The sequence below is a fragment of the Schistocerca gregaria genome, chromosome 7 (genome assembly GCF_023897955.1).
Source record: "Schistocerca gregaria isolate iqSchGreg1 chromosome 7, iqSchGreg1.2, whole genome shotgun sequence".
Taxonomy (NCBI): domain Eukaryota; kingdom Metazoa; phylum Arthropoda; class Insecta; order Orthoptera; family Acrididae; genus Schistocerca; species Schistocerca gregaria.
The window spans coordinates 495,757,820-495,784,603 of record NC_064926.1 but is presented as its reverse complement, the minus strand read 5'-3'; the positions used below and the strand labels follow the sequence as shown (position 1 = coordinate 495,784,603).

Here is a 26,784-nt window from a genome sequence, read left to right as displayed (position 1 = left end):
AGAGGACATCCAGGTGAGCCAACGCCTGGACCTTCAAAGCTTTACTGCCGTGAGGACGGTGGCCGGCCGACTGGCAATGACGCCGCAGAGGACATCCAGGTGAGCCAACATCTGGACCTTCAAAGCTTTACTGCCGTGAGGACGGTGGCCGGCCGGCTGGCAATGACGCTGCAGAGGACATCCAGGTGAGCCAACGTCTGGACTTTCAAAGCTTTACTGCTGAGAGGACGGAGGCTGGCCGGCTGGCAATGACGCCGCAGAGGACATCCAGGTGAGCCAACGCCTGGACCTTCAAAGCTTTACTTCCGTGAGGACGGTGTCTGGTCAGATAGAGTGTAGACTGGCAATGACGCCGCAGAGGACATCCAGGTGAGCCAACGTCTGGACCTTCAAAGCTTTACTGCTGAGAGGACGGTGGCCGGCCGGCTGGCAATGACGCCGCAGAGGACATCCAGGTGAGCCAACGTCTGGACCTTCAAAGCTTTACTGCCGTGAGGACGGTGGCCGGCCGACTGGCAATGACGCCGCAGAGGACATCCAGGTGAGCCAACGTCTGGACCTTCAAAGCTTTACTGCTGAGAGGACGGTGGCCGGCCGGCTGGCAATGACGCCGCAGAGGACATCCAGGTGAGCCAACGTCTGGACCTTCAAAGCTTTACTGCCGTGAGGACGGTGGCCGGCCGGCTGGCAATGATGCCGCGGAGGACATCCAGGTGAGCCAATGTCTGGACCTTCAAAGCTTTACTGCTGTGAGGACAGTGGCCGGACGGCTGGCAATGACGCCGCACAGGACATCCAGGTGAGCCAACGTCTGGACCTTCAAAGCTTTACTGCCGTGAGGACGATGGCCGGACGGCTGGCAATTACGCCGCAGAGGACATCCAGGTGAGCCAACGTCTGGACCTTCAAAGCTTTACTGCCGTGAGGACGATGGCAGGCCGGCTGGCAATGACGCCGCAGAGGACATCCAGGTGAGCCAACGTCTGGACCTTCAAAGCTTTACTGCCGTGAGGACGATGGCAGGCCGGCTGGCAATGACGCCGCAGAGGACATCCAGGTGAGCCAACGTCTGGACCTTCAAAGCTTTACTGCCGTGAGGACGGTGGCAGGACGGCTGACAATGACGCCGCAGAGGACATCCAGGTGAGCCAACGTCTGGACCTTCAAAGCTTTTCCTGCTGTGAGGACGGTGGCCGGCCGGCTGGCATTGACGCCGCGGAGGACATCCAGGTGAGCCAATGTCTGGACCTTCAAAGCTTTACTGCCGTGAGGACGGTGGCCGGCCGACTGGCAATGACGCCGCAGAGGACATCCAGGTGAGCCAACGTCTGGACCTTCAAAGCTTTTCCTGCTGTGAGGACGGTGGCCGGCCGGCTGGCATTGACGCCGCGGAGGACATCCAGGTGAGCCAACGTCTGGACCTTCAAAGCTTTACTGCCGTGAGGACGGTGGCAGGCCGGCTGGCAATGACGCCGCAGAGGACATCCAAGTGAGGCAGCGTCTAGAAGCTAAGAGCACAGTGGCACGCTTGTAGTGCTGTGAGGGGTGTGGGCAACCAGACTGCATGCAGGCTGGCGATGACACAGCAGAGGAAATACAGTTGTTGATAATACTTCTGGGCTATAAGGCCGTGGTCTATGGAATACTTCTATTCCTAACGTTTCGTGCAATACTACGTTGGACATCCTCAGAGGTATGGCTGGTCCTGCTGAGTCCTGCCGACTGACGAGTCGGGCGTCGGAGAGCGGCCTAAATACCGAGGGAAGTGGGCATGGTCTAGCTTGCACATAGTAGCTGAGAGAAAACTAGTCGAACTTAAAATGTAACTATCGATAATACTCCGTCATAGATAAAAATCACTTATCGATTCTGTAACGCCACTGTCCATATCTCGCTTAATGTGAAGGCCTTTTCTATTAAAATTATCTCATGTTTATGAATTTCAATAGCCTCCCTACACAGTCGTGGATAATAGTTCGTGGTAGCACTTAAAACTGTAGTTTCATAAAACTTAACTACATGGTCACCGGACTGAAGTGCATGTTCCGCAACGGCCGATTTACCTATTTCACCCAGTCGTCAAAGACTTTCATGCTCCTTTACCCTCTAATTCACACTTCTTTTCGTAGTACCAATATAGACCTTGCCACATGTACACGGAATTTTATACACACCGCTAGATGATAATGGTGGCCTTCTATCTTTAACAGAACGAACTACTTGTCCTACTTTTCTGGTAGGTTTGAATACCAGTTTCACTTTATGTTTCAGCAACATTTTGCCGATTCGATCTGTAACCTTACTAATGAAACGTAAAGACACCGTGTTATTCCATTGTTGTGTACCATCCTTGTCCTTTGTCCTGCTGTAATTAGCTCTTAAAACTATTAATTTCTTTGTTTGTGTACCCATTTTTTTCAAAGGCCTGTTTCAGATGATTCAGTTCCGTATCCAGATGTTCCGGCGTACAAATCCGTTTTGCCCTGTCCATTAAACTTTTGATTAAAGCTCTTTTTTGTTGTGGGTGATGATTGGAGTTCTTATGTAAGTATCTATCAGTATGTGTGCTCTTCCGAAACACTTTATGTTTTAGAGTGCCATAGGTCTGTCTCATGACTAACACATCGAGAAAAGAAATAGCCTGGTCTTTTTCCACTTCAATGTTAAACTGAATTTTAGGGTTTATGCGATTAAGATAATAAAAAAATTCGTCTAAGGCTTTTTTACTGTGTGTCCAAACCACGAATGTGTCGTCTACATAACGATACCAACAACATGGTTTCTTATTTGCTTTATTCAACGCTAACTGTTCAAATACGAGGGTAAAGGAGCATAAAAGTCTTTGCCGACTGGGTAAAATAGATAAATCGGCCGTTGCGGAACATGCACTTCAGTCCGGTGACCATGTAGTTAAGTTTTCTGAAACTACAGTTTTAAGTGCTACCACGACTGTGTAGGGAGGCTATTGAAATTCATAAACATGAAGAAAATTTTAATAGAAAAGAAGAGGCCTTGAAATTAAGCGAGATATGGACAGTGGCGTTACAGAATAGGTAAGTGATTTTTATCTATGACGGACTATTATCGATAGTTACATTTTATGTTTGACTAGTTTTCTCTCTGCTACTATGTGCAAGCTATACCACGCCCACTTCCCTCGGTATTTAGGCCGCTCTCCGACGCCCGATTCGTCAGTCGGAAGGACTCAGCAGGACCAGCCATACCTCTGAGGATGTCCAACGTAGTATTGGACGAAACGTTAGGAATAGAAGTATTCCCTGGATCACAGCCTTATAACCAGGAAGAATTATCAACAACAGTACCATCCGGTCGTGAAGGCCTTCATTGTATGATTAGAGAACATACAGGTGAGGTAAAATCTGAACGCTAAAAACACTACAGCACACCGCAATTGCAACGAGGAATGTGGCCAGCTTGACTTTGTGGGAGCTGGCAATGATGCCCCAGAGGATATTTCGATTAGGCTACGTCAGGATGCTGAGGGCGCTACAATGCACGTGCACTGTTGTGAGGAGTGTGACCAGCTGACTATGCAGGACCCAGGAAATACGGTGTGGAGGATATCCAGCTAAGCAATGCCTCGACGCTACAAACTCTGCAACACACTTGCACTACTGTGAGGCCAGCTGGACAGTGTGGTAGCTGCTAACAAAGGTGGAGAGGAAGATAAAAGCACTAACAACGTGGGAGCTGGCAATAATGGTACAGAGGACATCCAGATAAGGCAACATCTGCACACCAAAAGTACAACAGTCGAGCAGCACTGCTGTGAAGCGTAAGCCACTACCACGCTATAGTGGAAAAGGGAGGAAACTGATCCCCAATTGAAGACCGCTATTTTCAAGGACGAATATGGATACTGAGCTATGATTCAAACGGAACGGGAGATAACCACAGGAAACTGAAAAACAACATAGAAAGATGTTTACTTCGCAATTCCTACTGAGTAATGAAGCCTGTCTTAAGTGAATATAGTTTCCCAGTTTTCTGTATTAGGTCTCCATCAAAAGACGGGAAGTTACAAATATCTATACATGAACGTGGAACTCATTTCATACAAGCATGAGCGATAATGCGTCAGATTCTTGATCAAGATAGTTGCTTGAAACTTCTGAGGTAGCAGATCGTGACATTACTTTATCATCCACTAGGTTCTCCTCTCTCAGTTCTTGTTTAATATTTCCTGGCCATACTCTGCGTCTCTCTTTTGCGATTATTTGTCAGTCTTTATTTTTTATGGTAGAATTCAGCTGTCTTACTTCCAACAATTGTACCTTATTTTTCTCTCAACTAGCTTGGGCTCGAGAAATTGTAATCTCCAACAAAACTTGAACTGGACTTCATATTACACTTTTTTGTAACAACAACGATACAGAGTCCTTATAAACGTCATTTGCATCTGTTAAGCCTTAGTGTGTGCAACGTTTTATCATATATTTGTCCTCATTTATTACGCCTAAAGGCAGTGTTGCCCTGCAAATGGCGGCTTCAAGCTGCCTAGTTACTGTCAGTAGCTCTATAGTGAAGAGAATTTCGGTCATATTGTGGAGTTATTGTGTTAGCAATGAGATCATGTAGCATCAGGGTAGCTCAGAAGTACCGTGGGGTGTGTAGTCAGCTGAAATGCACAGTTTTAGTCCTGGCAACGCTGCCGTAGAAAATATGTAATTCTCCAGAGATTGCGTTGAATCCTATAACAATAATATCTCAGTGTCTATTGAGGTACATGAACTAGTAAGGTGACTTATGTTGGGGTTCTGAAAATCCTCATTAATTATATTAAGGACCTGTGTATGATATGAAAACAGATGTGCAGCGCACACGTGTTGCAATATGAATTACTGGACAAATCTTCCTCCACTGAACTGTAACTTCCGATTAGTAAGTGAACAACATACCGCTAACTGTTTTGAAAGTACTAACAAATAAAAAGACACCTAGAGTAGTTTGATGCAGGACAACCCAAGAGCACGTATCTCCTATGTTCCTATGACAGCTTTATGTGTGCTTCTTAATAGGATAGTTGATTGCTCTCGTGGATCTCAACATCTAAATTTCTATGATACTCATTGTTCTCAACATCTAAATTTCTATGATAGCCATACACTCGATGAGATAGAATATACTCACATCAAAAAACTTTTGCATGACTTCGGCTCCGAGTGTTCCGGAATCTGTACAGAAAATTGGAATAGAGATCAAATAAGCATCATTTCTGCCCCTTCTATTGTTCATGAAAACCACATTGCATGTTGCACCACCATACAGCGAGACCTTAAGAGGTGGTGGTCCAGACTGCTGAACACCCTGGTACCTCAAATACCCAGCAGCACGTCCTCTTGCATTGATGCATTCCTGTATTCGTCGTGGCACACTATCCACAAGTTCAGCAAGGCACTGTTGGTCACGATTGTCCCACTCCTTAACAGCGATTCGGCGTAGATCCCTGAGTGGTTGATGCACGTCGTCTATAAAAAGCCCTTTTCAATCTATTCCAGGCATGTTCGACAGGATTCATGTCTGGAGAACATGCTGGCGAGTCTAGTCGAGCGACGTCGTTATCCTGAAGGAAGCCATTTCACAACTTGTACACGATGGGCGCGAATTGTCGTCCATTAAGACGGATGCCTCGAGAATAAGCTGCTGATATGGTTGCACTATCGGTAAGAGGATGGCATTCACGTATCGTACAGCCGTTACGGCACTTTCCATGACCACCAGCTGCGTACGTCGGCCCCACATAATGCCACTTCAAAACATCAGGGAACCTCACCTTGTTGCAATCGCTGGACCCTGTGTCTAAGACGTTCAGTCTAACCAGGTTACCTACAAACACGTCGCCGGCGATTGGTTGAAGAAATATGCGACGCTCATCGGTGAAGAGAACGTGATGCCAATCCTGAGAGGTTGATGGACCCATCTGTACAAAGCTGAAAGGTGTCGTGGTTGCAAAGATGGACCTCGCCTTGGACGTCGGGAGTGAAGTTGCACACAATTTGAGTCGTAACACGACATCCTGTGGCTGCACGAAAAGCATTATTCCACATGGTGGCGTTGCTGTCAGGGTTCCTCCGAGCCATAATCCGTAGATAGCGGTCATCCACTGCAATAGCAGACCTCGGGCGGCCCGAGTGAGGCATGTCATCGACCCTGTCTCTCTATATCTTCTCCATATCCGAACAATATCGCTTTGGATCACTCCCAGACACGTGGACACGTCCCTTCATGAGAGCCCTTCGTGGTACGAAGTAACAATGCGGATGCGATCGAGCCGCGGTATTGACCCTCTAGGCATGAACTACAGACAACACGAGCCGTGAACCTCCTTCCTGGTGGAATGACTTGAACTGATCGGCTGTTGGACCCTCTCCGTCTACTAGGCGCTGCTCATGCATGGTTGTTTACATCTTTGGGTGGGTTTAATGACATCTCTGAACAGTCAAAGGGACTGTGTCTGTGACACTATATCCACATTTAACGTCTATCTGCAGGAGTTCTGCGAACCGGGGTGATGCAAACGTTTTTTGATGTGTGTAGTATTCAGCTTGTGACAACAAGAATTACCGCAGACGACTTAACATTTAACAATATGTTCAGAGGGTGTCAGGCTGCTGTTCATGCAGTATTTTTATCATTTGAAGTAAATAAAGGTAAGCTTAATTTAGTAGCATTGTATGTTTATGTCCATCCCAGTTAAGAAGCTGTACAGTTACCGGTGCTATGCTGTCCATGTTTATTGGATGGCATATCTAAAGTTCATAGCACATTCTACTATTTTAATACACTGTCCATCGATTACATTGATTTTCTTCTTCTCCGTCGACTGGCGTATGGAAGAATAGAGCAATCCATATTACTTGTGGCAGTCAAATGAAAACGAGACAAATGGGAAAAAATTAAGTAAACTGTTTGTTATTTCGAAAGTAATCGCCGTAACTTAATAAATTTATCCCACTGTGAGACAAGACGATCAGTGCCATCATGAAAAAATGTTTGCGATTGCCTACGGAAACATAATTGCACCCAGGCGTGCATCTCTTCGTCCGCAACATATTGTAGACCACGACGTCTTTCTTCATGGATCGAAAAATATGGAAACAGCATGGGAGGCTTCCCAGCGATACTTCTACACGCGTTGGAAACATGTGACCGGTCATACTGCAAGAGAACGATGCCGTCCTCAACAATCCTGGTCGTTTGAAGTTGATGGCGCGTTTCAGTTTTAGCAATGTATCCACTTACCACTGTGGGTTAATTGTAGCGATCTCTCCTCATGCGATTTCCATATTTTTTGGTGGCCTGATGAAAAACATCCGTGGCCGTGGATTTGCTTCGGACGAAGAGATGAACGCCCAGGTACAATCATAGTTCCGTAGGCAACCACAAACATTTTTTCATGAAGGCGTCTATCACTTTGTCTCACAGTGGGACAAGTGTATTAACAGCTGTAGCGTTTACTTTTGAAATAATAATGTAAGGGAACAATTGACTAGAATGGGGGAAAGAAATACAGTAGAAGAAGAATGGGTAGCTTTGAAGGATGAAGTGGTGAAGGCAGCAGAGGATCAAGTAGGTAAGAAGACGAGAGCTAGTAGAAATCCTTGGGTAACAGAAGAAATATTGAATTTAATTGATGAAAGGAGAAAATATAAAAATGCAGTAAATGAAGCAGGCAAAAAGGAATACAAACGTCTCCCAAATTGAGATCCACAGGAAGTGCAAAATGGCTAAGCAGGGATGGCTAGAGGACAAATGTAAGGATGTAGAGGCTTATCTCACTAGGGGTAAGATAGATACTGCTTACAGGAAAATTAAAGAGACCTATGGAGAGAAGAGAACCACTTGTATGAATATCAAGAGCTCAGTGGAAACCAAGTTCATAGCAAAGAAGGGAAAGCAGAAAGGTGGAAGGAGTATATAGAGAGTCTATACAAGGGCGATGTACTTGAGGACAATATTATGGAAATGGAAGAGGATGTAGATGAAGAAGAAATGGGAGATATGATACTGTGTGAAGAGTTTGTAGAGCACTGAAAGACCTGAATCGAAAGAAGGACCCGGGAGTAGACAACATTCCATTAGAACTACTGACGGCCTTGGGAGAGCCAGCTCTGACAAGACTCTACCATCTGGTGAGCAAGATGTATGAGACAGGCGAAATACCCTCAGACTTCGAGAAGAATATAATAATTCCAATCCCAAAGACAGCAGGTGTTGACAGATGTGAAAATTACCGAATTTAATAAGTCACGGCTGCAAAATACTAACATGAATTCTTTACAGACGAATAGAAAAACTTGTAGAAGCCGACCCTGGGGAAAGTCAGTTTGGATTCCGTAGAAATACTGGAACACGTGAGGCAATACTGACCCTACGACTTGTCTTAGAAGCTAGATTAAGAAACGGCAAACCTACGTTCCTAGCATTTGTAGACTTAGAGAAATCTTTTGACAATGTTGACTGGAATACTCTCAAATGCTAAAGGTGGCAGGGGTGAAATACAGGGAGCGAAAGGCTATTTACAATTTGTACAGAAACCAGATGGCAGTTATAAGTGTCGAGGGACATCAAAGGGAAGCAGTGGTTGGGAAGGTAATGAGACAGGGTTGTTCAATCTGTATATTGGGCAAGCAGTAAAGGAAACAAAACAAAAATTCAGAGTAGGTATTAAAATCCATGGAGCAGAAATAAAAACCTTAAGGTTCGCCGATTACATTGTATTTCTGTCGGAGACAGCAAAGGACTAGGAAGAGCAGTTGAACGGAATGGATAGTGTCTTGAAAGGAGGATATAAGATGAACATCAACAAAAGCAAAACAAGGATAATGGAATGTAGTCGAATTAAGTCGGGTGATGCTGAGGGAATTAGATTAGGAAATGAGACACTTAAAGTAGTAAAGGAGTTCTGCTATTTGGGGAGCAAAATAACTGATGGCGGTCGAAGTAGAGAGGATATAAAATGGGAGATTGGCAATGGCAAGGAAAGCATTTCTGAAGAAGAGAAATTTGTTAACATCGAGTATAGATTTAAGTGTCAGGAAGTTGTTTCTGAAAGTATTTGTATGGAGTGTAGCCATGTATGGAAGTGAAACATGGACGATAAATAGTTTGGACAAGAAGCTACTAGAAGCTTTCGAAATGTGGTGCTACAGAAGAATGCTGAAGATTAGATGGGTAGATCACATAACTAATGAGGAAATATTGAATAGGGTTTGGGAGAAGAGACGTTTGTGGCACAACTTGACTAGAAGAAGGGATCGGTTGATGGGACATGTTCTGAGGCATCAACGGATCACCAGTTTAATACTGAGGGGCAGCGTGTAGGGTAAAAATCGTAGAGGGAGCCAAGAGATGAATACACTAAGCTTATTCAGAAGGATGTAGGTTCCAGTAGTGACTGGGAGATAAAGAAGGTTGCACAGGATAGAGTAGAATGGACAGCTGCATCCAACCAGTCTCAGGACTGAAGACCACAACAACAACAACACTCTTTTTGTGTACTTTTTTCATCTACCTCGTTTCGATCTGACTGCCCCTTGTATTTCTCGTACATGTCAACTCTTTCTGCTGACGCTGCAACGTTACACTATGTTTTGTCACTTTCCGTGTGTTGTCTTTCTCATAATTCTGTGATCTGTGAAACCTACATGTGTCTGGTGCTGAAGACAGTTCAGTATCGACGAACAGTCACAAGATACACGAACTGGCACCATTACAACAGCAAAAAATTTACAGTATCCTTCGCCTGACTTTACTTGCGCTTATATCAAAGGACAAACTATTTAAAAATGAACAGTTCAGTCAATATCTTCGCTACTTGCCGAGGCTCTAAGTCGATCTCATTACGTCCACAATCTTAAGGTTGCTTTGAAGCAAAATTTGTGTATTTTTGTGGGTGATGAGCTTCTCAATACAGTCCCAATTATTATTAAGACATGACATTCTTTTTTACGATTACTGCGACTTCTTCTGAATTTTGGGTTTCTAAATTGAGGACTTTTTAAATATGATTATATTCCTGTCGTTACCTGCTCAGAGGCTGATACTACTGCATGCGTTACGATCAGCAATTGCTTCTCTTAGTGTACATTTCAACGAGGACTCCCGTGGCGAAATTTGCGCTCATCAGTCCCTGGTAGGTGCTCGTGTTTTTTTTTTTTTCTTTTGCATTTTTTATTGATGTATTTTGTACGTTTGCAACCCGAAATTACTTACACCCAACTACACAACATTTCGTATAACTAGTAGAACATGACAATAGTGAGGACGCAATAAAAACCCACAACACTACAAAATACAAATGATTATAGAACACGCACTGAAGTTTTGTGTTACGAGGACTAGGTCATTAGTAAACTGTAATCAAGGCACTCCCGGTTATCCGTGCGGTCTAACGCACGGATTTCCGGATTGGGAAGGAACGCCTGGTCCCCGGTACGAATCCACCAGGCGGACTTGGGTCGAGGTCCGGTGAGCCGGCCAGTCTGTGGACGGTTTTTAGGTGGTTTTCCTTCTGCCACAGAGAATTCGGGCTGGTTCCCCTTATTCCGCCTCAGTTACACTATGTCGGCGATTGCTGCGCAAACAAGTTCTCCACGTATGCGTACACCACCATTACTCTATTACTCTACCACGCAACATGGGGTTTCACTCGCCTGGTGTGAGACGTTCCCTGGGAGTGGGGGGGTCCACCAGGGGCCGAAATGCACAATAACCCTGAAAGAGTGGTTCGGTGTGGGGCGGCGGAGGGATGAAGTGGACTGTGGTAGTCGTCGTGCGGTTGTGGACCACTGCGGCTGGGCCGGGAACGGAGCCTCTCCGTCGTTTCTAGGTCTCCGGTTAACGTACAATACAAATGTAATCAATGCAAATTTACAAAGAGCCTCTTAAATAAGCATTGGACAGCATACACCATGAAATAAAAGATCATAGCATTATTTATAATGTACAAAATTGCAATAATACAACATTGCAATTTAGAATTTTGCAAAATATTATTTACAATGATGTGCGATAAGTGACATACATAAGTATTCGGTGAGAAACATTCAGTAGCCAATATCACAGAAATTCGTCTTTATTTTTGCAATTGGTTTAGACACATGTAACTGTCGTCTTCTGGCCTTCAAATATGACAGTTATATTTGCTAAAAATTATGACGAAATTATGCAATGTTGGCTCTTGAAAGCTTTTTACCACGTGAAATACACATCGCTCCTTCTAATTCCTCAACATGAGAAACAAAATCAATAAATGAATACGTGACAGCAATGGCAACAATAGTTAGGATATTGCAGGTCGGATGTCAGCCTCAGTGTTGGTTACCGACGCGATAACAGTACCAATGTAAGACGATATTGTTTGTGCAGGTCATTGAGATTATAACTCTGAATTTTCTCATTATGAGAGTATGAAGAGCAATCTGTTTTATTCGTAAAACACGGTTCAAAAGTCAACATCGCAAAAATATTTTATTATTCAAGACAACCGGTTTCAACAGTCTTAGCTGTCATCTTCAGGTCTTTGTTTTTGTAGTAAAACATATTCATTTTACGCTGACCTCATCCATTTGACATCTTTGGCGTGAGGTCAGCGTAAAATGAAGATTTTTTATTACAAAAAAAAATCGTTAAGACCTGAAGATGGCGGCTAAAACTGTTGAAACCGATTGTCTCGAATAATAAAATATTTTGTGTGATGTTGGCTTCGGAATCGTTTTAAACAATTGAGATTATATGTGAATAATTGACAAATGACTGTGTTGGTTGAGGAAGCAAGGCTGCCATAAAGGCTTTCAGATATGGGTCAGATCTCCTCTGGAATAGCGTTTATTTGTAAGTGGTTGTGAATCTTTGTGTTCCTAATGAATGATAGAGCCGTTAATATGATACGTAATACTTTATTCTGAAGAACCTGAAGTTTTCTGAGACGCGTAGATGCCCCGTGTCACCATATGCAGCAGATGTACAACGTGACTGGTCATATTACCGATTTGTAAAGTAGCAAACTGTTTATCCTGTTCAGAGAAGACCTGTTTGTTAAATAATGTACGTGTGTGTGTGTTTGTGTGTGTGTGTGTGTGTGTGTGTGTGTGTGTGTGTGTGTGTGTGTGTGTGTGTTTGGTGCTTACAGGCGTTCAACGTCGAGGTTATCACAGCCTATAAGAATGTAAGCCACGCGGATTGGCCGCGTGGTTTAAGGCACCGTGTTACGGATTGCGCGGCCCCTCTCGCCGGATGTTCGAGTCCCCCCTTGGGAATGCGTTTATGTCTTGTTCTTAGCATCAGTTAGTTTAAGTAGTGTGCAAGTCTAGGGACCGATGACCTCAACAGTTTGGTCCCTTAGGAATTAACACACTATTGAACAAAGAATGTACGGCAGCTAACACGATGTGTGCTTTGTTCGTAACGTCCGTTTTACGTTTCTTAAAAGCAAGACGTTCATCGAGGTGTGAACTCTCAGGTATTTGACGGAGTCGTCCAAGGAATACCTCCGGTGAACAATAGGAGTGGGATATGTAAGTCTCTTCTTTTTCTTGCATACAACGTAGTTTGACTTTTGCCACTTTTATTTTGACCCAGAACGTCTTAACCCGTTTCTCACACTGTAGTGGAGACCGCTGGAGCTTTTTTTACGACAGTTCGGTAAGTTGTTGTCAGCGTATTGCATTATCATCAGCAAAGGAATCTACACTACCGGCCATTAAAATTGCTACACCACAAAGATGACGTGCTACAGACGCGAAATTTAACCGACAGGAAGAAGATGCTGTGATATGCAAATGATTAGCTTTTCAGAGCATTCACAAAAGATTGGCGCCGGTGGCGACACCTACAACGTGCTGAGATGAGGAAAGTTTCCAACCGATTTCTCATACACAAACAGCAGTTGGCCGGCGTTGCCTGGTGAAACGTTGTTGTGATTCCTCTTGCGCGGAGGAGAAATGCGTACCATCACGTTTCCGATTTTGATAAAGGTCGGATTGTAGCCTATCGCAATTGCGGTTCATCGTATCACGACATTGCTGCTCGCGTTGGTCGAGATCCAATGAGTGTGAGCAGAATATGGAATCGGTGGGTTCAGGAGGGTAATACGGAACGCCGTGCTCAATCCCAACGGCCACGTATCACTAGCAGTCGAGATGACAAACATCTTATCCGCGTGGCTGTAACGGATTGAGCAGCCACGTCTCGATCCATGAATCAACAGATGGGGACGTTTGCAAGACAACAACCATCTGCACGAACAGTTCGACGACGTTTGCAGCAGCATGGACTATCAGCTCGGAGACCATACCTTGACGCTACATCACAGACAGGAGCGCCTGCAATAGTGTACTCAGCGACGAACCTGGGTGCACGAATGGCAAAACGTCATTTTTCGGTTCAATCCAGGTTCTGTTTACAGCGTCATGATGGTCGTATCCGTGTTTGGCGATATCGCGTTGAACGCACATTGGAAGCATGTATTCGGCATCGCCATACTGGCGTATCATCCGGCGTGATGGTATGGTGTGCCATTGGTTACACCTCTCGGTCACCTCTTGTTCGCATTGACGACACTTTGAACAGTGGACGTTACATTTCAGATGTGTTACGACCCTTGGCTCTAATCTTCATTCGATCCCTGTGAAACCCTACATTTCAGCATGATAATCCACGACCGCATATTGCAGGTCCTATACGGGCCTTTCCGGATACAGAAAATGTTCGAATGCTGCCCTGGCCAGCACATTCTCCAGATCTCTCACCAACTGAAAAAGTCTGGTGAATGGTGGCCGAGCAACTAGCTCGTCACAGTACGCCAGTCACTACTCTTGATGAGCTGTGGTATCGTGTTGAAGCTGCACGGGCAGCTGTACCTGTAAACTTCATCCAAGCTCTGTTTGACTCAATGCCCAGGCGTATCAAGGCCATCATTACGGCCAGAGGTGGTTGTTCTGGGTACTGATTTCTCAGCATCTACGCACCCGAACTGCGTGAAAATGTAATCACATGTCAGTTCTAGTATAATATATTTGTCCAATGAATACCCGTTTATCATCTGCATATCTTCTTGTTGTAGCAATGTTTAATGTTTTGTTTGGTATATGTTAAACAGTGTCGGCCTCCAAAGGGAAATTTGTGATAAGTGACGGCGTGTTGCGAGGCTGTGTGAGCTGGGATTGAGTGCGGTGTGGTGTGCCGGCAGGATCTGCCCATCGAGCTGCGGCGCCTGGAGGAGGACGGCAGCGGGGGCGGAGGCGGGAACGGCCTGCAGCCGGAGGTGGCGCCCCAGCGGCGGCAGACGCTGGCCTGCGCGCGCCGCCCCCACCTCGCGGCCTCCGGAGCCCTCGCCCACCTGCCGCCACCCCCGCAGCTCAACTACAAGTCCAAGAGCCTCAGCGACATCCTCACCGTAAGTTCCGTACCGGCACCAAGCGGTTCCCCCGTCCTCGGCTTTCGACGCCACAGTCACAGACTCAGAGCTCTGTTCCGAGGAAGGTCACAGTTTCTTTCTATCATCATCATCATCATCATCATTATCGTTTTCCAACTCCAGTTTCCGGGTGTGGTGTACAAGCGCTCGCCACCTCCTGTCTTCACACATCTTCTGTTGCAGGACAGCTTCCCATTTGTGTTCTTTCTTCTCCACATCTGATCTTACAGTCTCTATCCAGCGTTTTCTTGGTCTTCCCCGTGGTCTCCTTCCTACGAGTATGAAGTTGAAGTACCTTTTGGCAGGCCATTGGCTGTTCATTCTCATTATGTGCCCACACGACTAAAGCCTGAGTTTCTTTATGACACTGGTAACAGGGACCTATGTCTGTATGACTCCCAAAACATAATTTACTGGAACCTCCACTTTTAACACCCACAGATGTCTGGACTTTAAATAATAATATCGATAAAAAGTGTAGATGTGGACCATTTATCCATAGAACTGGTGATGGCCATGATGGCCTTAAAAAGCGAAAAAATCGAAGAGATCAATGAAAAAATACAGAATTTATCCAGAGACCCACTTAGCATTTGTTGATCTAGAAAAATTAATAGAGAAAAACTGTGGAGCATAATGAAGAGAAAAGGTTACTCACTGCATTTAATAAACACCTTAAGAAGCCTACACAAAACACAACAATCACATTAAATATAAATGGAGAGGTGACAGAACGTTTACTAAATAAGAGTGGGTCACACAAGGGTGTAGGTATCGCTCAGGCTTTTTAATATACTTTGTGTCCCTCCTAAGAGTCGTCTGGCGCATTTTCTCCTATGTTTCGGCAGATATTTGGAATTTTATTTTTGCAGAGTGGAGCTGAAGTCACCCGAACAAATAACTTTTATCACGTCTTTCACGCAACGCCCAGTGCATACAGTAGAAGGTAATGCACATCATTTTTCCTTCCAGTATCGTCTAGTGAATATCTCTGTTAATCTGACACTCAGATGGCCTGTTACTAACAAATTTCATAACAATAAATGTACGGTGAGTACGTGGTTAATATTCCCAGTTAGTTAAAGAAATGCCTCAAAGTTGTACATATCTGAATCCAACACATAATTCTAATTACTTTTTTTGTCCCATGTACAGTTTTCGCCTGGATGAGGAGTTATCCCAGAATATTATCCCAGAAGAAAATATGAAAAGTATGTTAAGTTGCTAATTTTTATATCCACAAAGTTGGCAGTTATTCTTCGACAAAAGTAGACAAACCAGAACGTTTTATCAAGTCTCCTATATGTCTTTTTTCAGATTAAGTTTTCATCAATATGCACACCTAAGAATTTGTAGCTTTCTACGGTGCTTATTATTTCCTGTTGAAGTAGGAGGCTAATAGGAGGTTAGAAATCTTTGGCACTCGAAATCTGGAAGAGCTTCGCTTTTCTTTAAGGTTTCTTTCACAAAAATAATGTTTACTGTTTTATCTCTTGATGCTTCTTTGTGTGGTATTAGGGGAAGGTAGGCCATACTGACCAAGATGGTGAAAGTGGCCTTTGGATATTTTCTGCCTTGAACAGTGATGCTGCCTACCTTAAAGTGATCAGATTATGTTCCTGGTACCTCACCTGTACCTAGATTTGTACTTTTTTACTACATCAATGTTTAAACAATGTCTTTAGCCTACAAATTTAGCTCCCTGTGGTTTCTTTCTGTCAGATAGTATCATCTGTGAAGTACTAATGCCGGTATGGTGTCGCATAAGGAAAAGTGGCCACTCTACCCGTCTAAAAAAGAGGCTTAGGTGTTTACTCCATTAAGAGTTAGTTACCTCCATATTTCATGCATGATACTACAGATCATATTGACTCCAGAACCCTTTTGTACGCAAACCTGTCATTCGGAATTCTCTTCCTTTGTCACAATTTTAAACAAATTAATTTGTACTATTTAAAACCGTTTCTGTTCTGTTAAACACGGCTTAAGACAAAAATACGATTGATAACAGGTTTCTGCAGCTCCTTGGTATTATTTCAGACACTAGGGTAACAAGATGCCTTGAAAATATGTCCAGAAATCAGAACAAGAAATACTGGATGCTCTTGTAATGGCACTGGCGGCATTACTCTCATAGGTAAGGAAAATGACCGTTATGCATATAGCTTCTACATTTTTTTCTTTGCAAATATTTGGTGTGACACTTTATAATAAGTAGATTAAAAGAGTGTAACAGGAAAGGTCAATAAGCATGGTTTGGTAAAAATTCACTTCTCCTCAGAGCGGCAACTTTACACCACCTTTCGCTACCTATAGAATGGAGAACAGAAAAAAATCAGTTTCATGGCCCCCTTATTTAAAGCTTTTTTGTCAAATTCCTTCTTATCTATCTACGGATCTGACAAAAGAGCCTGTAGACCACTCAACAAATTTATCAGTAACCTCACATTTGAGCTAGTGGGAATGGCTACAATTGCACATAATACATTTATGACACGGACTCTGGCACAGTCTTTAAAGAAAAAGAAGAACAACAAGCTGGTTCAGGGAAAGATTTACAATGAAATACTATTAAAGCAAAGGTTACAGTCAGAACTTGATGATTACATCATCTTTCTCCGAATGGACAGTGAAACTCTGAATAAGTTGTCAGAAGTTATTTAGTACCTCATTTTGAAAAATAAGACAAATACGTAAAAATTCAGTCTGCTCTTCCTGGTCCTCTAACGACAGTTCGATAAAATACCACAATGTGGGAACACAAAGAAGAAGAACGGGAGAAATTAGATTTTTTAAAAATTTTATTCCACTCCCGCTTGTATGTTATGTGGATTGATCTTCTTCTTAACCTGTCCTTGCCTAATTACAGGGTGAGTTTCTTAACATTACCACTATAAAAACATCCCAAACCACAACAAGCATTGAATAACCAATTCCGCAGTCGAAAGTGAGGAGAGGGGCTGGTGGAATTGGTTAATACAAACCATTGAGAAATGCACGGAAGTATGATTTTCAACACATACTTAGGTTTTTTTTATTTGGAAACCTGTTATTATTTGTAACACAACTGAAAATAGAAACAAATACTTAATCAATGCCGTTTGTTACATTGTAAAATGTTAAGTACATATTGAGTAATTTGTAACATAAAGGTGACGCTTGAGTAGCTCCTCAGTAGTCCAACCGTGTGTATCGGAGAGAACCGAATTAATTAGGGATACAAAAATAACAGTGATGTAACATAGGTACAGAAGAGACATGAACAGCACGTAACGCTCACATGCTAACATTTTTATAGTCTTTTTCTCTGAAGAATGCTATACGGCACTGATTTATTAGAAGAAAATGTACAGTAACATGAGAATGTGGCGGTCGCGCGGTTCCAGACTGAAGCGCCTAGAAGCGCTCGGCCGGCTTGTTACAACACATGACTGAACATCTGACGTTTCAAACGTCAGCTTTATGTTACAAATTACTCAATATGTACTTAACATTTTACAATGTAACGAACGGCATTGATTACGTATTTGTTTCTGTTTTCAGTTGTGTTACAAATAATAACAGGTTTCCAAATAAAAAAAACCTAAGTATGTGTTGAAAATCATACTTCCGTGCATTTCTCAATGGTTTGCATTAACCAATTCCACCAGCCCCTCTCCTCACTTTCGCTCTATGGAATTGGTTATTCAGTGTTTGTTGTGGTTTGGGAGGTGTTTCCAGTGGTAATGTTAGGTGACTCACCCTCTATAGCTGGGAAAGACGCAACACCTCAACCATTTAGGTAATTTCGTATTTATCCTTTCTATTAGTTTCTATAGTTTTGCACATTCATGATACAGTGAGACAAATTGTAGTAAAACTCTCTAAATATAATGAAACTCTCGCTAAACGCCATCGCAAGCAACGACGGCCACCTTGTCGGGTTTTACATCAATCAACATATGTATCAAACACGGCAGAAACGGTCTTTGTTTGACAGACGAGTCAATCGGCTCCATACATGGTTAAATATACATATATATTAGAACAAATAAGCCCTCAGTCACAAATATTAAGTAAAAATTGACCAGGTTTCAACGCTACTATGAGCGTCGTCTTCAGAATTAAACTAACTGTTGTAAAAGATATTAAGTATATAATACATTAATAGAATTAAAGTTTGATCTGACTGGAAAGAGATGTAGTACTTACAAGTCACATTTTTAAAAATCAAAGCCGGAAAGGCGACGGAAGTGTTGCAACCCTTGTTCACTCAAGTACAAGCAGCCCTTAGTGGCTCGCCATCTTATTTACAACTATTCATGACGTCGCCTTTCCGGCTTAGATTTCTTAAAATGTGACTTGTAAGTACTGCATCTCTTTTCAGTCAGTACAAGCTTTAATTTTATTAATGTATTATATACCTAATATGTTTTACAACAGTTAGTTTAATTCTGAAGACGACACTCATAGTAGCGTCGAAACCTGGTCAATTTTGATTTAACATTTATGACCGAGAGGTTATTTGTTCTAATATAATTCTGACACGGTCACTGAAACTTTGAAGCTATGGACTTATTTTTACTTCTGAAATGTTATCGGTTATTATAGTAAGCATACTCAAGGTTGACAAACTGATCACGTGTGGGGACCGTTGGGAGTGGCATTGTAGCATGCGGAGCTCCTTCCACTTCGACTCGTCTCACAGTGATACGACAATACGCCGTAAGCAGAAAGTTGCGTTTCGGCAGGTGGGGCAGCGCGGCATCGTCAGGTCGCGGTCGAGCGTGCCCAGCCTGGCGGCGGGCGACTGCGCGCTGTCGCTGTCGCTGCCCGCGGGCGGCGGGCGGGCCTCGTCGCCCGAGTGCGCCAGCAGCGGCAGCCCGCGGCTCGGCTCCTGCTCGTCGCTGGGGCCGCCCTCGTCGGCCGCCGCCTCCACGTCCGCCTCCGGCTCCGCCCCCGCCTCCGCCTCCGGCGCCGCCTCCGCGGGCACGCCGTCCACTCTGTCCGCGGCGACGGCCACCGCCGCCTCGTCGGGCTCCAACCCGGGTTCGGGTTGCGGAGGGTCGGGGTCCGGGTCGGGCGGCGGATCGTCGAGCCTCAGCCTGGCCAAGCCGCGTCTCGTCAAGCAGAAGCAGTCGCTGTGCGACGACGAGGCGCGCGAGGAGGCCGAGGAGGGCGAGGACCCCAGCGACCTGCGCGACCTCGTCAAGGCGCTGCCCGAGTTCAAGGTGGGCCACCAGTCTCTACCTGCCACCTGTCTGTGCCCACCTCGTACAATGTACAGGGCCACACCTGCCTATATTTGTATATACTATCTAATCAAAACTATTCTAACGCATGTACGTAATGAGGAGGTTGACCCGCCAATATAGAACAAGGTGTGCTGTCAGTAGGCAAGCAGCAACAGCACAGTGGCTCAGTGAGGAGAGCCCAGTGGCTTCGAATGTGGACCAATCACTGTATGTCACCTGACTAACAAATCCATCAGGGACATTTCAACCCTTCGAAAGCTGTGCAAGGCGACTATTGGTGATGTGCTTGAGAAGTGGGAACGCACAGGAATAATGGCTAAATGAAGACCAGGGAGACTTCGTGTACTGATGGACAGGTATCCTTGACCATTGCAGAGGGTGGCTGTAAAAATTCGGATAAAATCGGCAGAAGGAATCACTCGTGAGATGCAAAGTGCTACCAGCAGTCCATCTAACACCAGAAGAAGTTAAGAAGAGTGCGGTACAACGATCGAGCGGCTCCTCATATGAGGCGCACCTTTCTGTAGTTTATGCCAAATGACGCTTAAGGTGAGGTAAATACTGCCGTTGCCGGACACAGATGATTTGGAATGATGTATCATGCTGTATCTATTGGTAATCCAATGGATGTGCTTGGATTTGGCGAATGCCTGTAGGATGTTACCTACAATTACGTGTGGATTACAGAGGTGGTGTTATGGTAAGATGGTGTTTTTGATGGCTGGTGTGTTTCCCATACGGGGTATACTAAAAGACTAAATACAGAAGGGCACAATCACATTTTATATCATTCTCTTCTGTGTACAGCAGCCGAAAAGCTTGGAAATGGTCACTATATCAACCACTCAGCCTGTAATAAAGTATGCCTGAGAGGCAATGGTTTGTGGAAATTAACGTTCCTGATGTTGACTGGCCTGGACATAGTCTCGACCTGAACCAATTGAACACCTTTGGAATGAAGCAGAACGTCAACCTCTCAAATCCACAACTCCCATGGACTTACTTTTTTAACATTTTTACGCAGCGACAGCAACTGATATTATTTATATAAGAATATACAGCCTATAGTTGCAGGTTATCTTTATCGTTTTGCTATGTTTCAACGTTATTAATAACGGTTTCTGCAAAACATAAAATATTATATAAATGTTTGCCTAAAACAGGTCATGTCCTACTTTTACTTCTGAAATGTTCTCGGTCATTCAGATGGGTCACGTCCTGCAAAATGGTGCAATATTTCCGCAAGACGGCTTGTTGGCATCTTTAGGCAGTGCTGATGCCTAATTGGTCTTGCTAGTCTCTTGGTCCTTATAATGAACTCCCATGTTTTGTTTTCACGCAGTATAAGTGCAGTCCCAGTTTTCCTGTAACTCCTGTGGTCTTAGATGTTTTTCTGGTCATCTTTAACTAACATCACTTTTCGTCTAGGGGCTACTTTTTTTCTTGTGTTCCTGCCTGCACATATTGTTCAGTCCTGCAGCTGGTCTGGCCATAAGGTAGTTGGCCTGTGGTGGGCCTAGACTCCCAGATCTGCAATCGTTGGGCTGGCCTTCTGCCACGACTTTTTCTAGTACAGGATTGTTGCCCTTAAGCGAAACGTCGTTTTCACCAAAAGGCTCGCCATGTATCAGGAACCTATTCCGATGCTGAGGGACGCCTGTCAGCTGAAGGTGGTCGTCTGTGCTGAAATCCCTTGAAAGATCAATATCGAGCGTCAGACCCTCATTCTCTAGGCCTGACAAACACATGGGGGCGGCGCCGATGTCGGCTTGAACTGGGGCCTGATTCGTCACGCGCCGCGAGCCCTCTTTTAGACCGCTCTCTACCACGGTGGAGCTCGGGTCTGCAGTACCCATAGGTGGCTCCGCTGGCGTGGTGGAGGAGGAAGTGCGCTGCCAGGATACGAGTCGCGGTCCTCAGTCTCTGTGCCGCTACCGCATGATTAGAAACGTCGCTGATGCAGATGTGGCACATCTAGATGGTGTGATCTAAACTGTTTGTCTGACGTTCCGTGACTAGATCTTCCCACAAATTACCGTTATGATTTGAGCACGCTCAAGGCTGGAAACCACTGTCTTTGTCAGCTAATTACGCAGCTTGATGTCCACAGACGCACTTCTCTGCAGGCTGGCCTTTCCGTGTGGCGCCCTCTTTGTTGCTGGCTATCTCCCACGTCTTCTGACTGACTCAGAAAAATACAATCTCTGACTACGTTGGTCTGTTTCAACGGCCTGTTTCAGTTATACTTCGTGGCATGTCCATTGGAGAGGCAATGGTCCGCCACAGCTGACTTCTTTATTCCATATCTGTGTGGTATTTCTGGTCCGCGCATCTTTACTGTATCGTCCGAATAGTCTGCCTTAGAGACATTTTCCGGCATTGACACGGAATGCTGTCGATTCCTGTTTCTGAATCCTTGTTCGTCCTTAAGAGACACCATTCTGTGTTTGTCCTGGGTGGCGTTCAAAATACACACTTGACATCATGCTTCCACTCCTTTCCTTCGTTTTTTGTCCATGTGTTACCGACGTGCGGAACAAAACTACTGAAACAAGTTTCTCTTATTTCCCCAAAAGTTTGGCCTAGGTTCCTTCGGTTTTATGGCCCGCTTGGTCTGACGTTGGTTGTAACACCTTTTCCAAAGAACAGTCTGTAGGTGCTGTAATTCTTCTGCTAAACTCTCACGGTCGGAGATTTCGCGAGATCTGTGCACTAGTGTGCTGAGGACGCCATATTGTTGTGATGAGGTGTGACAGCTGGAAGCATGAAAATACAAATCAGTATGAAACTTCACGGCAAATTAAAACTATGAGCGGACCGAAACTATAACTCGCGACCTTCGCTTTTGCGGACGAGTGCTCTACCAACAGAGCTATCCAAGCGCGACCTTCGACCCGTGACAGGCAAAGTTTCCGCGTTTGAGTCCCTGGCCTGCACATATTTTAATCTGCCACGAAGTTTCATACCAGTTCACACTCCGCTGCAGAGTGAAAATTTCATTGTGATAAATCTGTATGCTGTGGTTTACGATAAATGCTGTGTCCTAGTGTGTCATATGCAGTCCTCTTGACCAGGAACGGTGGTTGTTAGTTCATTTACATTTCCATCATGACCTGATGTTTTATTGCAAATAGGTCAGATGCTGCAGAAAGTCTCATAAATGCTGTCGCCCATCCACGTACAGGAAAAAGCATGAGCGTTTTCACTGTAGCCACATCCTGAACGTATCCACAAAAACATGACGATTTTCGGACTGCTGAACTAAGGTCTTCTTCTTCAAATGCGTCCGTTAACATATGGGCTCACTACGTACCTTGTGTTCCATTTTCTTCTCGTTTACTCGTTTCCGTACACTCCCATTGCAAATCTTGTTTTATATCGAACCAGTCCTTTGTTAATCCTGTGTTACGTTGTACCAGGTTATGGCTTAAAATAATGTATAGCATGAAGTCTCGAAACAAATTGTGATACAACATTTTCTTTGTTGAAATGCGTGTATGGGCACATTCAGAAAGCCGATGAATTAAAAACAAATGTATAAATAAACATGTTCGCTGCCACTGGTGACAGTTTGAAGCCCATTGCCATTCCGTCGGTTCTGTTCAGGAGGAAGTAAGTTGACGTGAAACGATTTCAAAGAGTTTCGTCAGCGATGGCCCGACTTTCTCTCCAATGAAGAAGAACGAACCAAGTTTAAAGTCCAGTCATCGTTGAGGTAATTGAAGACGGTTTCTCTCATACAGGGTTAAGAGACTCTCTTAGAGGTCACTTTTCCTTGAGTTCCAGAGAACTGTTGAAACGCTTCTCTCGCCCGTCCTGCGAGCTTCTGATGCGTCGCCTTGCAGCTACTATTTCCTATCTGTGGGAATTTCCCGCAACGTGCTGCGTAAAACGCCTGGGAGACGACCCCACTCGCACAATGCATACATGCCAGACCGTTTTCCTAGGGCGCGGGCAACGCAGTGCCGCTGCGGGCTCCACCTGCGGGAAACTTCTGGACTAGCGGGCAAAGTCCAACTGACAAGGAAACTTCCCATCGCTGTGAACGACGATTAAAATTCGTCCCGCTTAAGTAATCACTGAATTCGCTCCTCACAGTGAATCCCTCACCTTCGGCGTAACCGCCTACACCTACCAAGGGTATCATGTTGTCCTTGGTCAGTTCGTTACTTTCTGATACGTCTGCGTTATAACGCAGTGGGAACTGGCATTCCTTCGCATCGTCGAGCAAATATTTTGCTACTAAAATGCTATACGCTCGTACTTCTTCACGATGTAAGAACATCTGTGTGCCTCGTTTGTTCTTCCTGAGTACTCTTCTCAGTAATATAGTCTTCCTCCACCTGCTAACTTCCGTACACTGTCGGAGGGCCAAAATAAACAGGTTTTTAGATCGATCACTGCGCTGCATGTTTTGCCTTTGCTGCCTCCGCTACCATTGTCTCCCCGCACTGCACCGCGTTTACAATAGTAAAATGTTCCTCGCAGCGTGCTGCAAACTCGTGTCACGCCAATTGACCATACAGTACTGCTGTCGTCTAAGGGAAACATAGCACTCACCAACGTCCAACAAACTGAAAAAATAAAGTCGCACCTGTCCGAAACTTCTTGTCGCTTTGACCACCCCGTATAAAGTGTAAAGGGAGAAAGTTTGTCGTTTACTACATTTCGGATATTGTTTTGCAAAAAGATTTGCGTAATACGCGAAATTATAAGTTATTACTTCACTGTTACCGACTCTATTGACCAGGAGATCTGCACAGGTTATCGATAACTACTACTGAAAAGTTATGTTGTTGCATGAAACATAGTTTAGGAGACAGAAGTGATAAATAGTAAGCAGCGGGAAAAACCAACTTTTTACAGCGTAAATATTTCTCTACTTCAATAGCAGAAAATTTACATGTCAGAAGATAGTTCTAGTATCACTCGTTTAATTCTCAGCACAACTACAGCATTAAAACCACTTTAAAAAAAGAGTCGCCAGTTCCCTCTGGCCCGCGACACGGGAATAAATTGTCACTACGTCAGCACCAGTAATAAATATCCTGTACAAAATCTAATTACTTTCATGAAGATTCCGAGGTCCGACAAGTCGAATGCAAAACGACATTCTCAACTCATCATACCCCCTCCTCCATCTAGCTCATAGCAACTTCTGCTAATCCTTTTTACTGACCTTTATCCCACATCTTCTCGGGGTCGGCACGTTAAAAGGATTTGCCAATGTAAGTACTCGAGGGTTATCTCATGCCCTTCCAGTCGTCATCTCCCCCTCCCCTTCCCCCACCCCCACCCCCACCGTCTCCTACTCAACCCTTCCGCAGAGTAAGCAGTGACGACAATCCATTACAAGGATTACCGAAATACCCACAGAGCATACAAGTAAACAAAGGTGCCTTTGGGTCGCACGAGGTGCGTCAAGCTTCCCTCTCCCCCTGGGTGCTTGTCGCTCCCGAGCGGTCTAAGGCGCTGGTCCCGGCGGAGGTTCGAGTCCTCCCGGGGGCATGGGGGTGTGTGTTTGTCGTCAGGATAATTCAGGTTAAGTAGTGTGTAAGCTTAGGGACTGATGGCTTCAGCAGTTAAGTCCCATAAGATTTCAGACTCATTTGAACATTTTTTTGCTGGTCGCTCCAAGCAACACACGCCGCATAATGCACAGGGTTTGTAACTTCATGTCATCCGATTTGCCTCAACAAAATAGTTTCACGTAGATGAAGCAAAGCTACATCCGCCTCGCCTCTGTAGCTATTTTCTCAATAAAGCTTTTAGTTATCGCGAAAAATATAAAAACTACTGCTTTGGGATTCGCGAGCATTCTCTGCTATGCAGTCTTTCACGTTCGACTTTGAGGAAACTATTCGGCAAGAAAATATTATTTTCCCGCATCTTGTAGCCACATATTGTAGCTTTATAATGAACTTCTTTTATTTTCATTATGGTCCATAGTTAGTGTGATACTTAAAAGTAAAATACAACACACATTTTGAAAACTTTGGAGTGAAAAATGTGGTCTCTGGACAGTTTAAGTTTGGTGGATTTTAGAACATACGTTGCTGCACATAAAATACAGCTAACATAACGAAATTGTTCTTAACGGTGGAACGAAAGTCGTATCTCTTTTCATTCTCGAGAAAATATGTAAGACGTGTTGGAGATCGTGAGATCGTGGCTATTGCCTAATGCTATGCCGAGTGCGTAGTTGGCTCCTATTTCTCTTCTTCATATGCTGCCAACTTAAATCGAGGCTGGCTCAGTCAAAATGTAATAAAAAAAAATGGTTCAAATGGCTCTGAACACTATGGGACTTAACATCTGTGGTCATCAGTCCCCTAGAACTTAGAACTACTTAAACCTAACTAACCTAAGGACATCACACACATCCATGCCCGAGGCAGGATTCGAACCTGCGACCGTAGCAGTCGCCCGGTTCCAGACTGAGCGCCTAGAACCGCTAGACCACCGCGGTCGGCCAAAATGTAATACTGTTGCTGAACTGTACTTGGTACAAGTGCAGCAAACAGAACAAACGTACATTCTTTTAACATAAGTCTACGGGAAAAACAATCGAAATGAACATTAGGAAAATAAATCTTGTTATACTGCCGAACAATACAGCTGGGATTGTAGGAGACAACAGTATTTTCGCTTTTAATATATTATACGGGAAAACGTAGGAAATGAAAAAAATAAATAAAATAAAACTTACGTTACTGTCTAATAACTGGAACAAACGTCCAATACAATAGCTATTAATACATTCTTCTAGAGAGGAACGTACGAAATTAAAATAAAACTGTTGTGATTTTCCGTTTTTTCTCGGCGTATTTGCTGATAGAACAGACCATGGGCGTGCTGCTGGTTCACAGCGTCCAGCGGGTACAATATTTCGGAGATCAGACATGTCACCTTCGTCAGGCGCGCTGACCAACTGTCGTGGACTGTTCGATCAAAATATAACTATTTCTCGATCTAGTAACTAAAGTTGGAGCTCAGATCACGTTGTAGGTTTCCTCACACCTGCCTCGTTTTCTCTCATTGTTCTCACAAAGAGCGCACACCACGCTACGATGAATTCCCTCTCAACCAAAAATATCCTACTTTTTACAT

The 26,784-nt window shown here is 44.3% G+C and overlaps 1 protein-coding gene across 1 annotated transcript in view; it reads left to right on the top strand.

Annotated features, from left to right (window-relative positions):
• The window catches only part of LOC126282446 (uncharacterized), a 781,073-nt gene that overhangs the window by 662,499 nt on the left and 91,790 nt on the right, over positions 1 to 26,784 (top strand). The window contains exons 9-11 of the mRNA XM_049982101.1: positions 14,213 to 14,419; positions 19,171 to 19,274; positions 19,524 to 19,650. Of these exons, the coding sequence (XP_049838058.1) occupies positions 14,213 to 14,419; positions 19,171 to 19,274; positions 19,524 to 19,650 (438 nt within the window). The remainder of the gene's footprint in view (positions 1 to 14,212; positions 14,420 to 19,170; positions 19,275 to 19,523; positions 19,651 to 26,784) is intronic.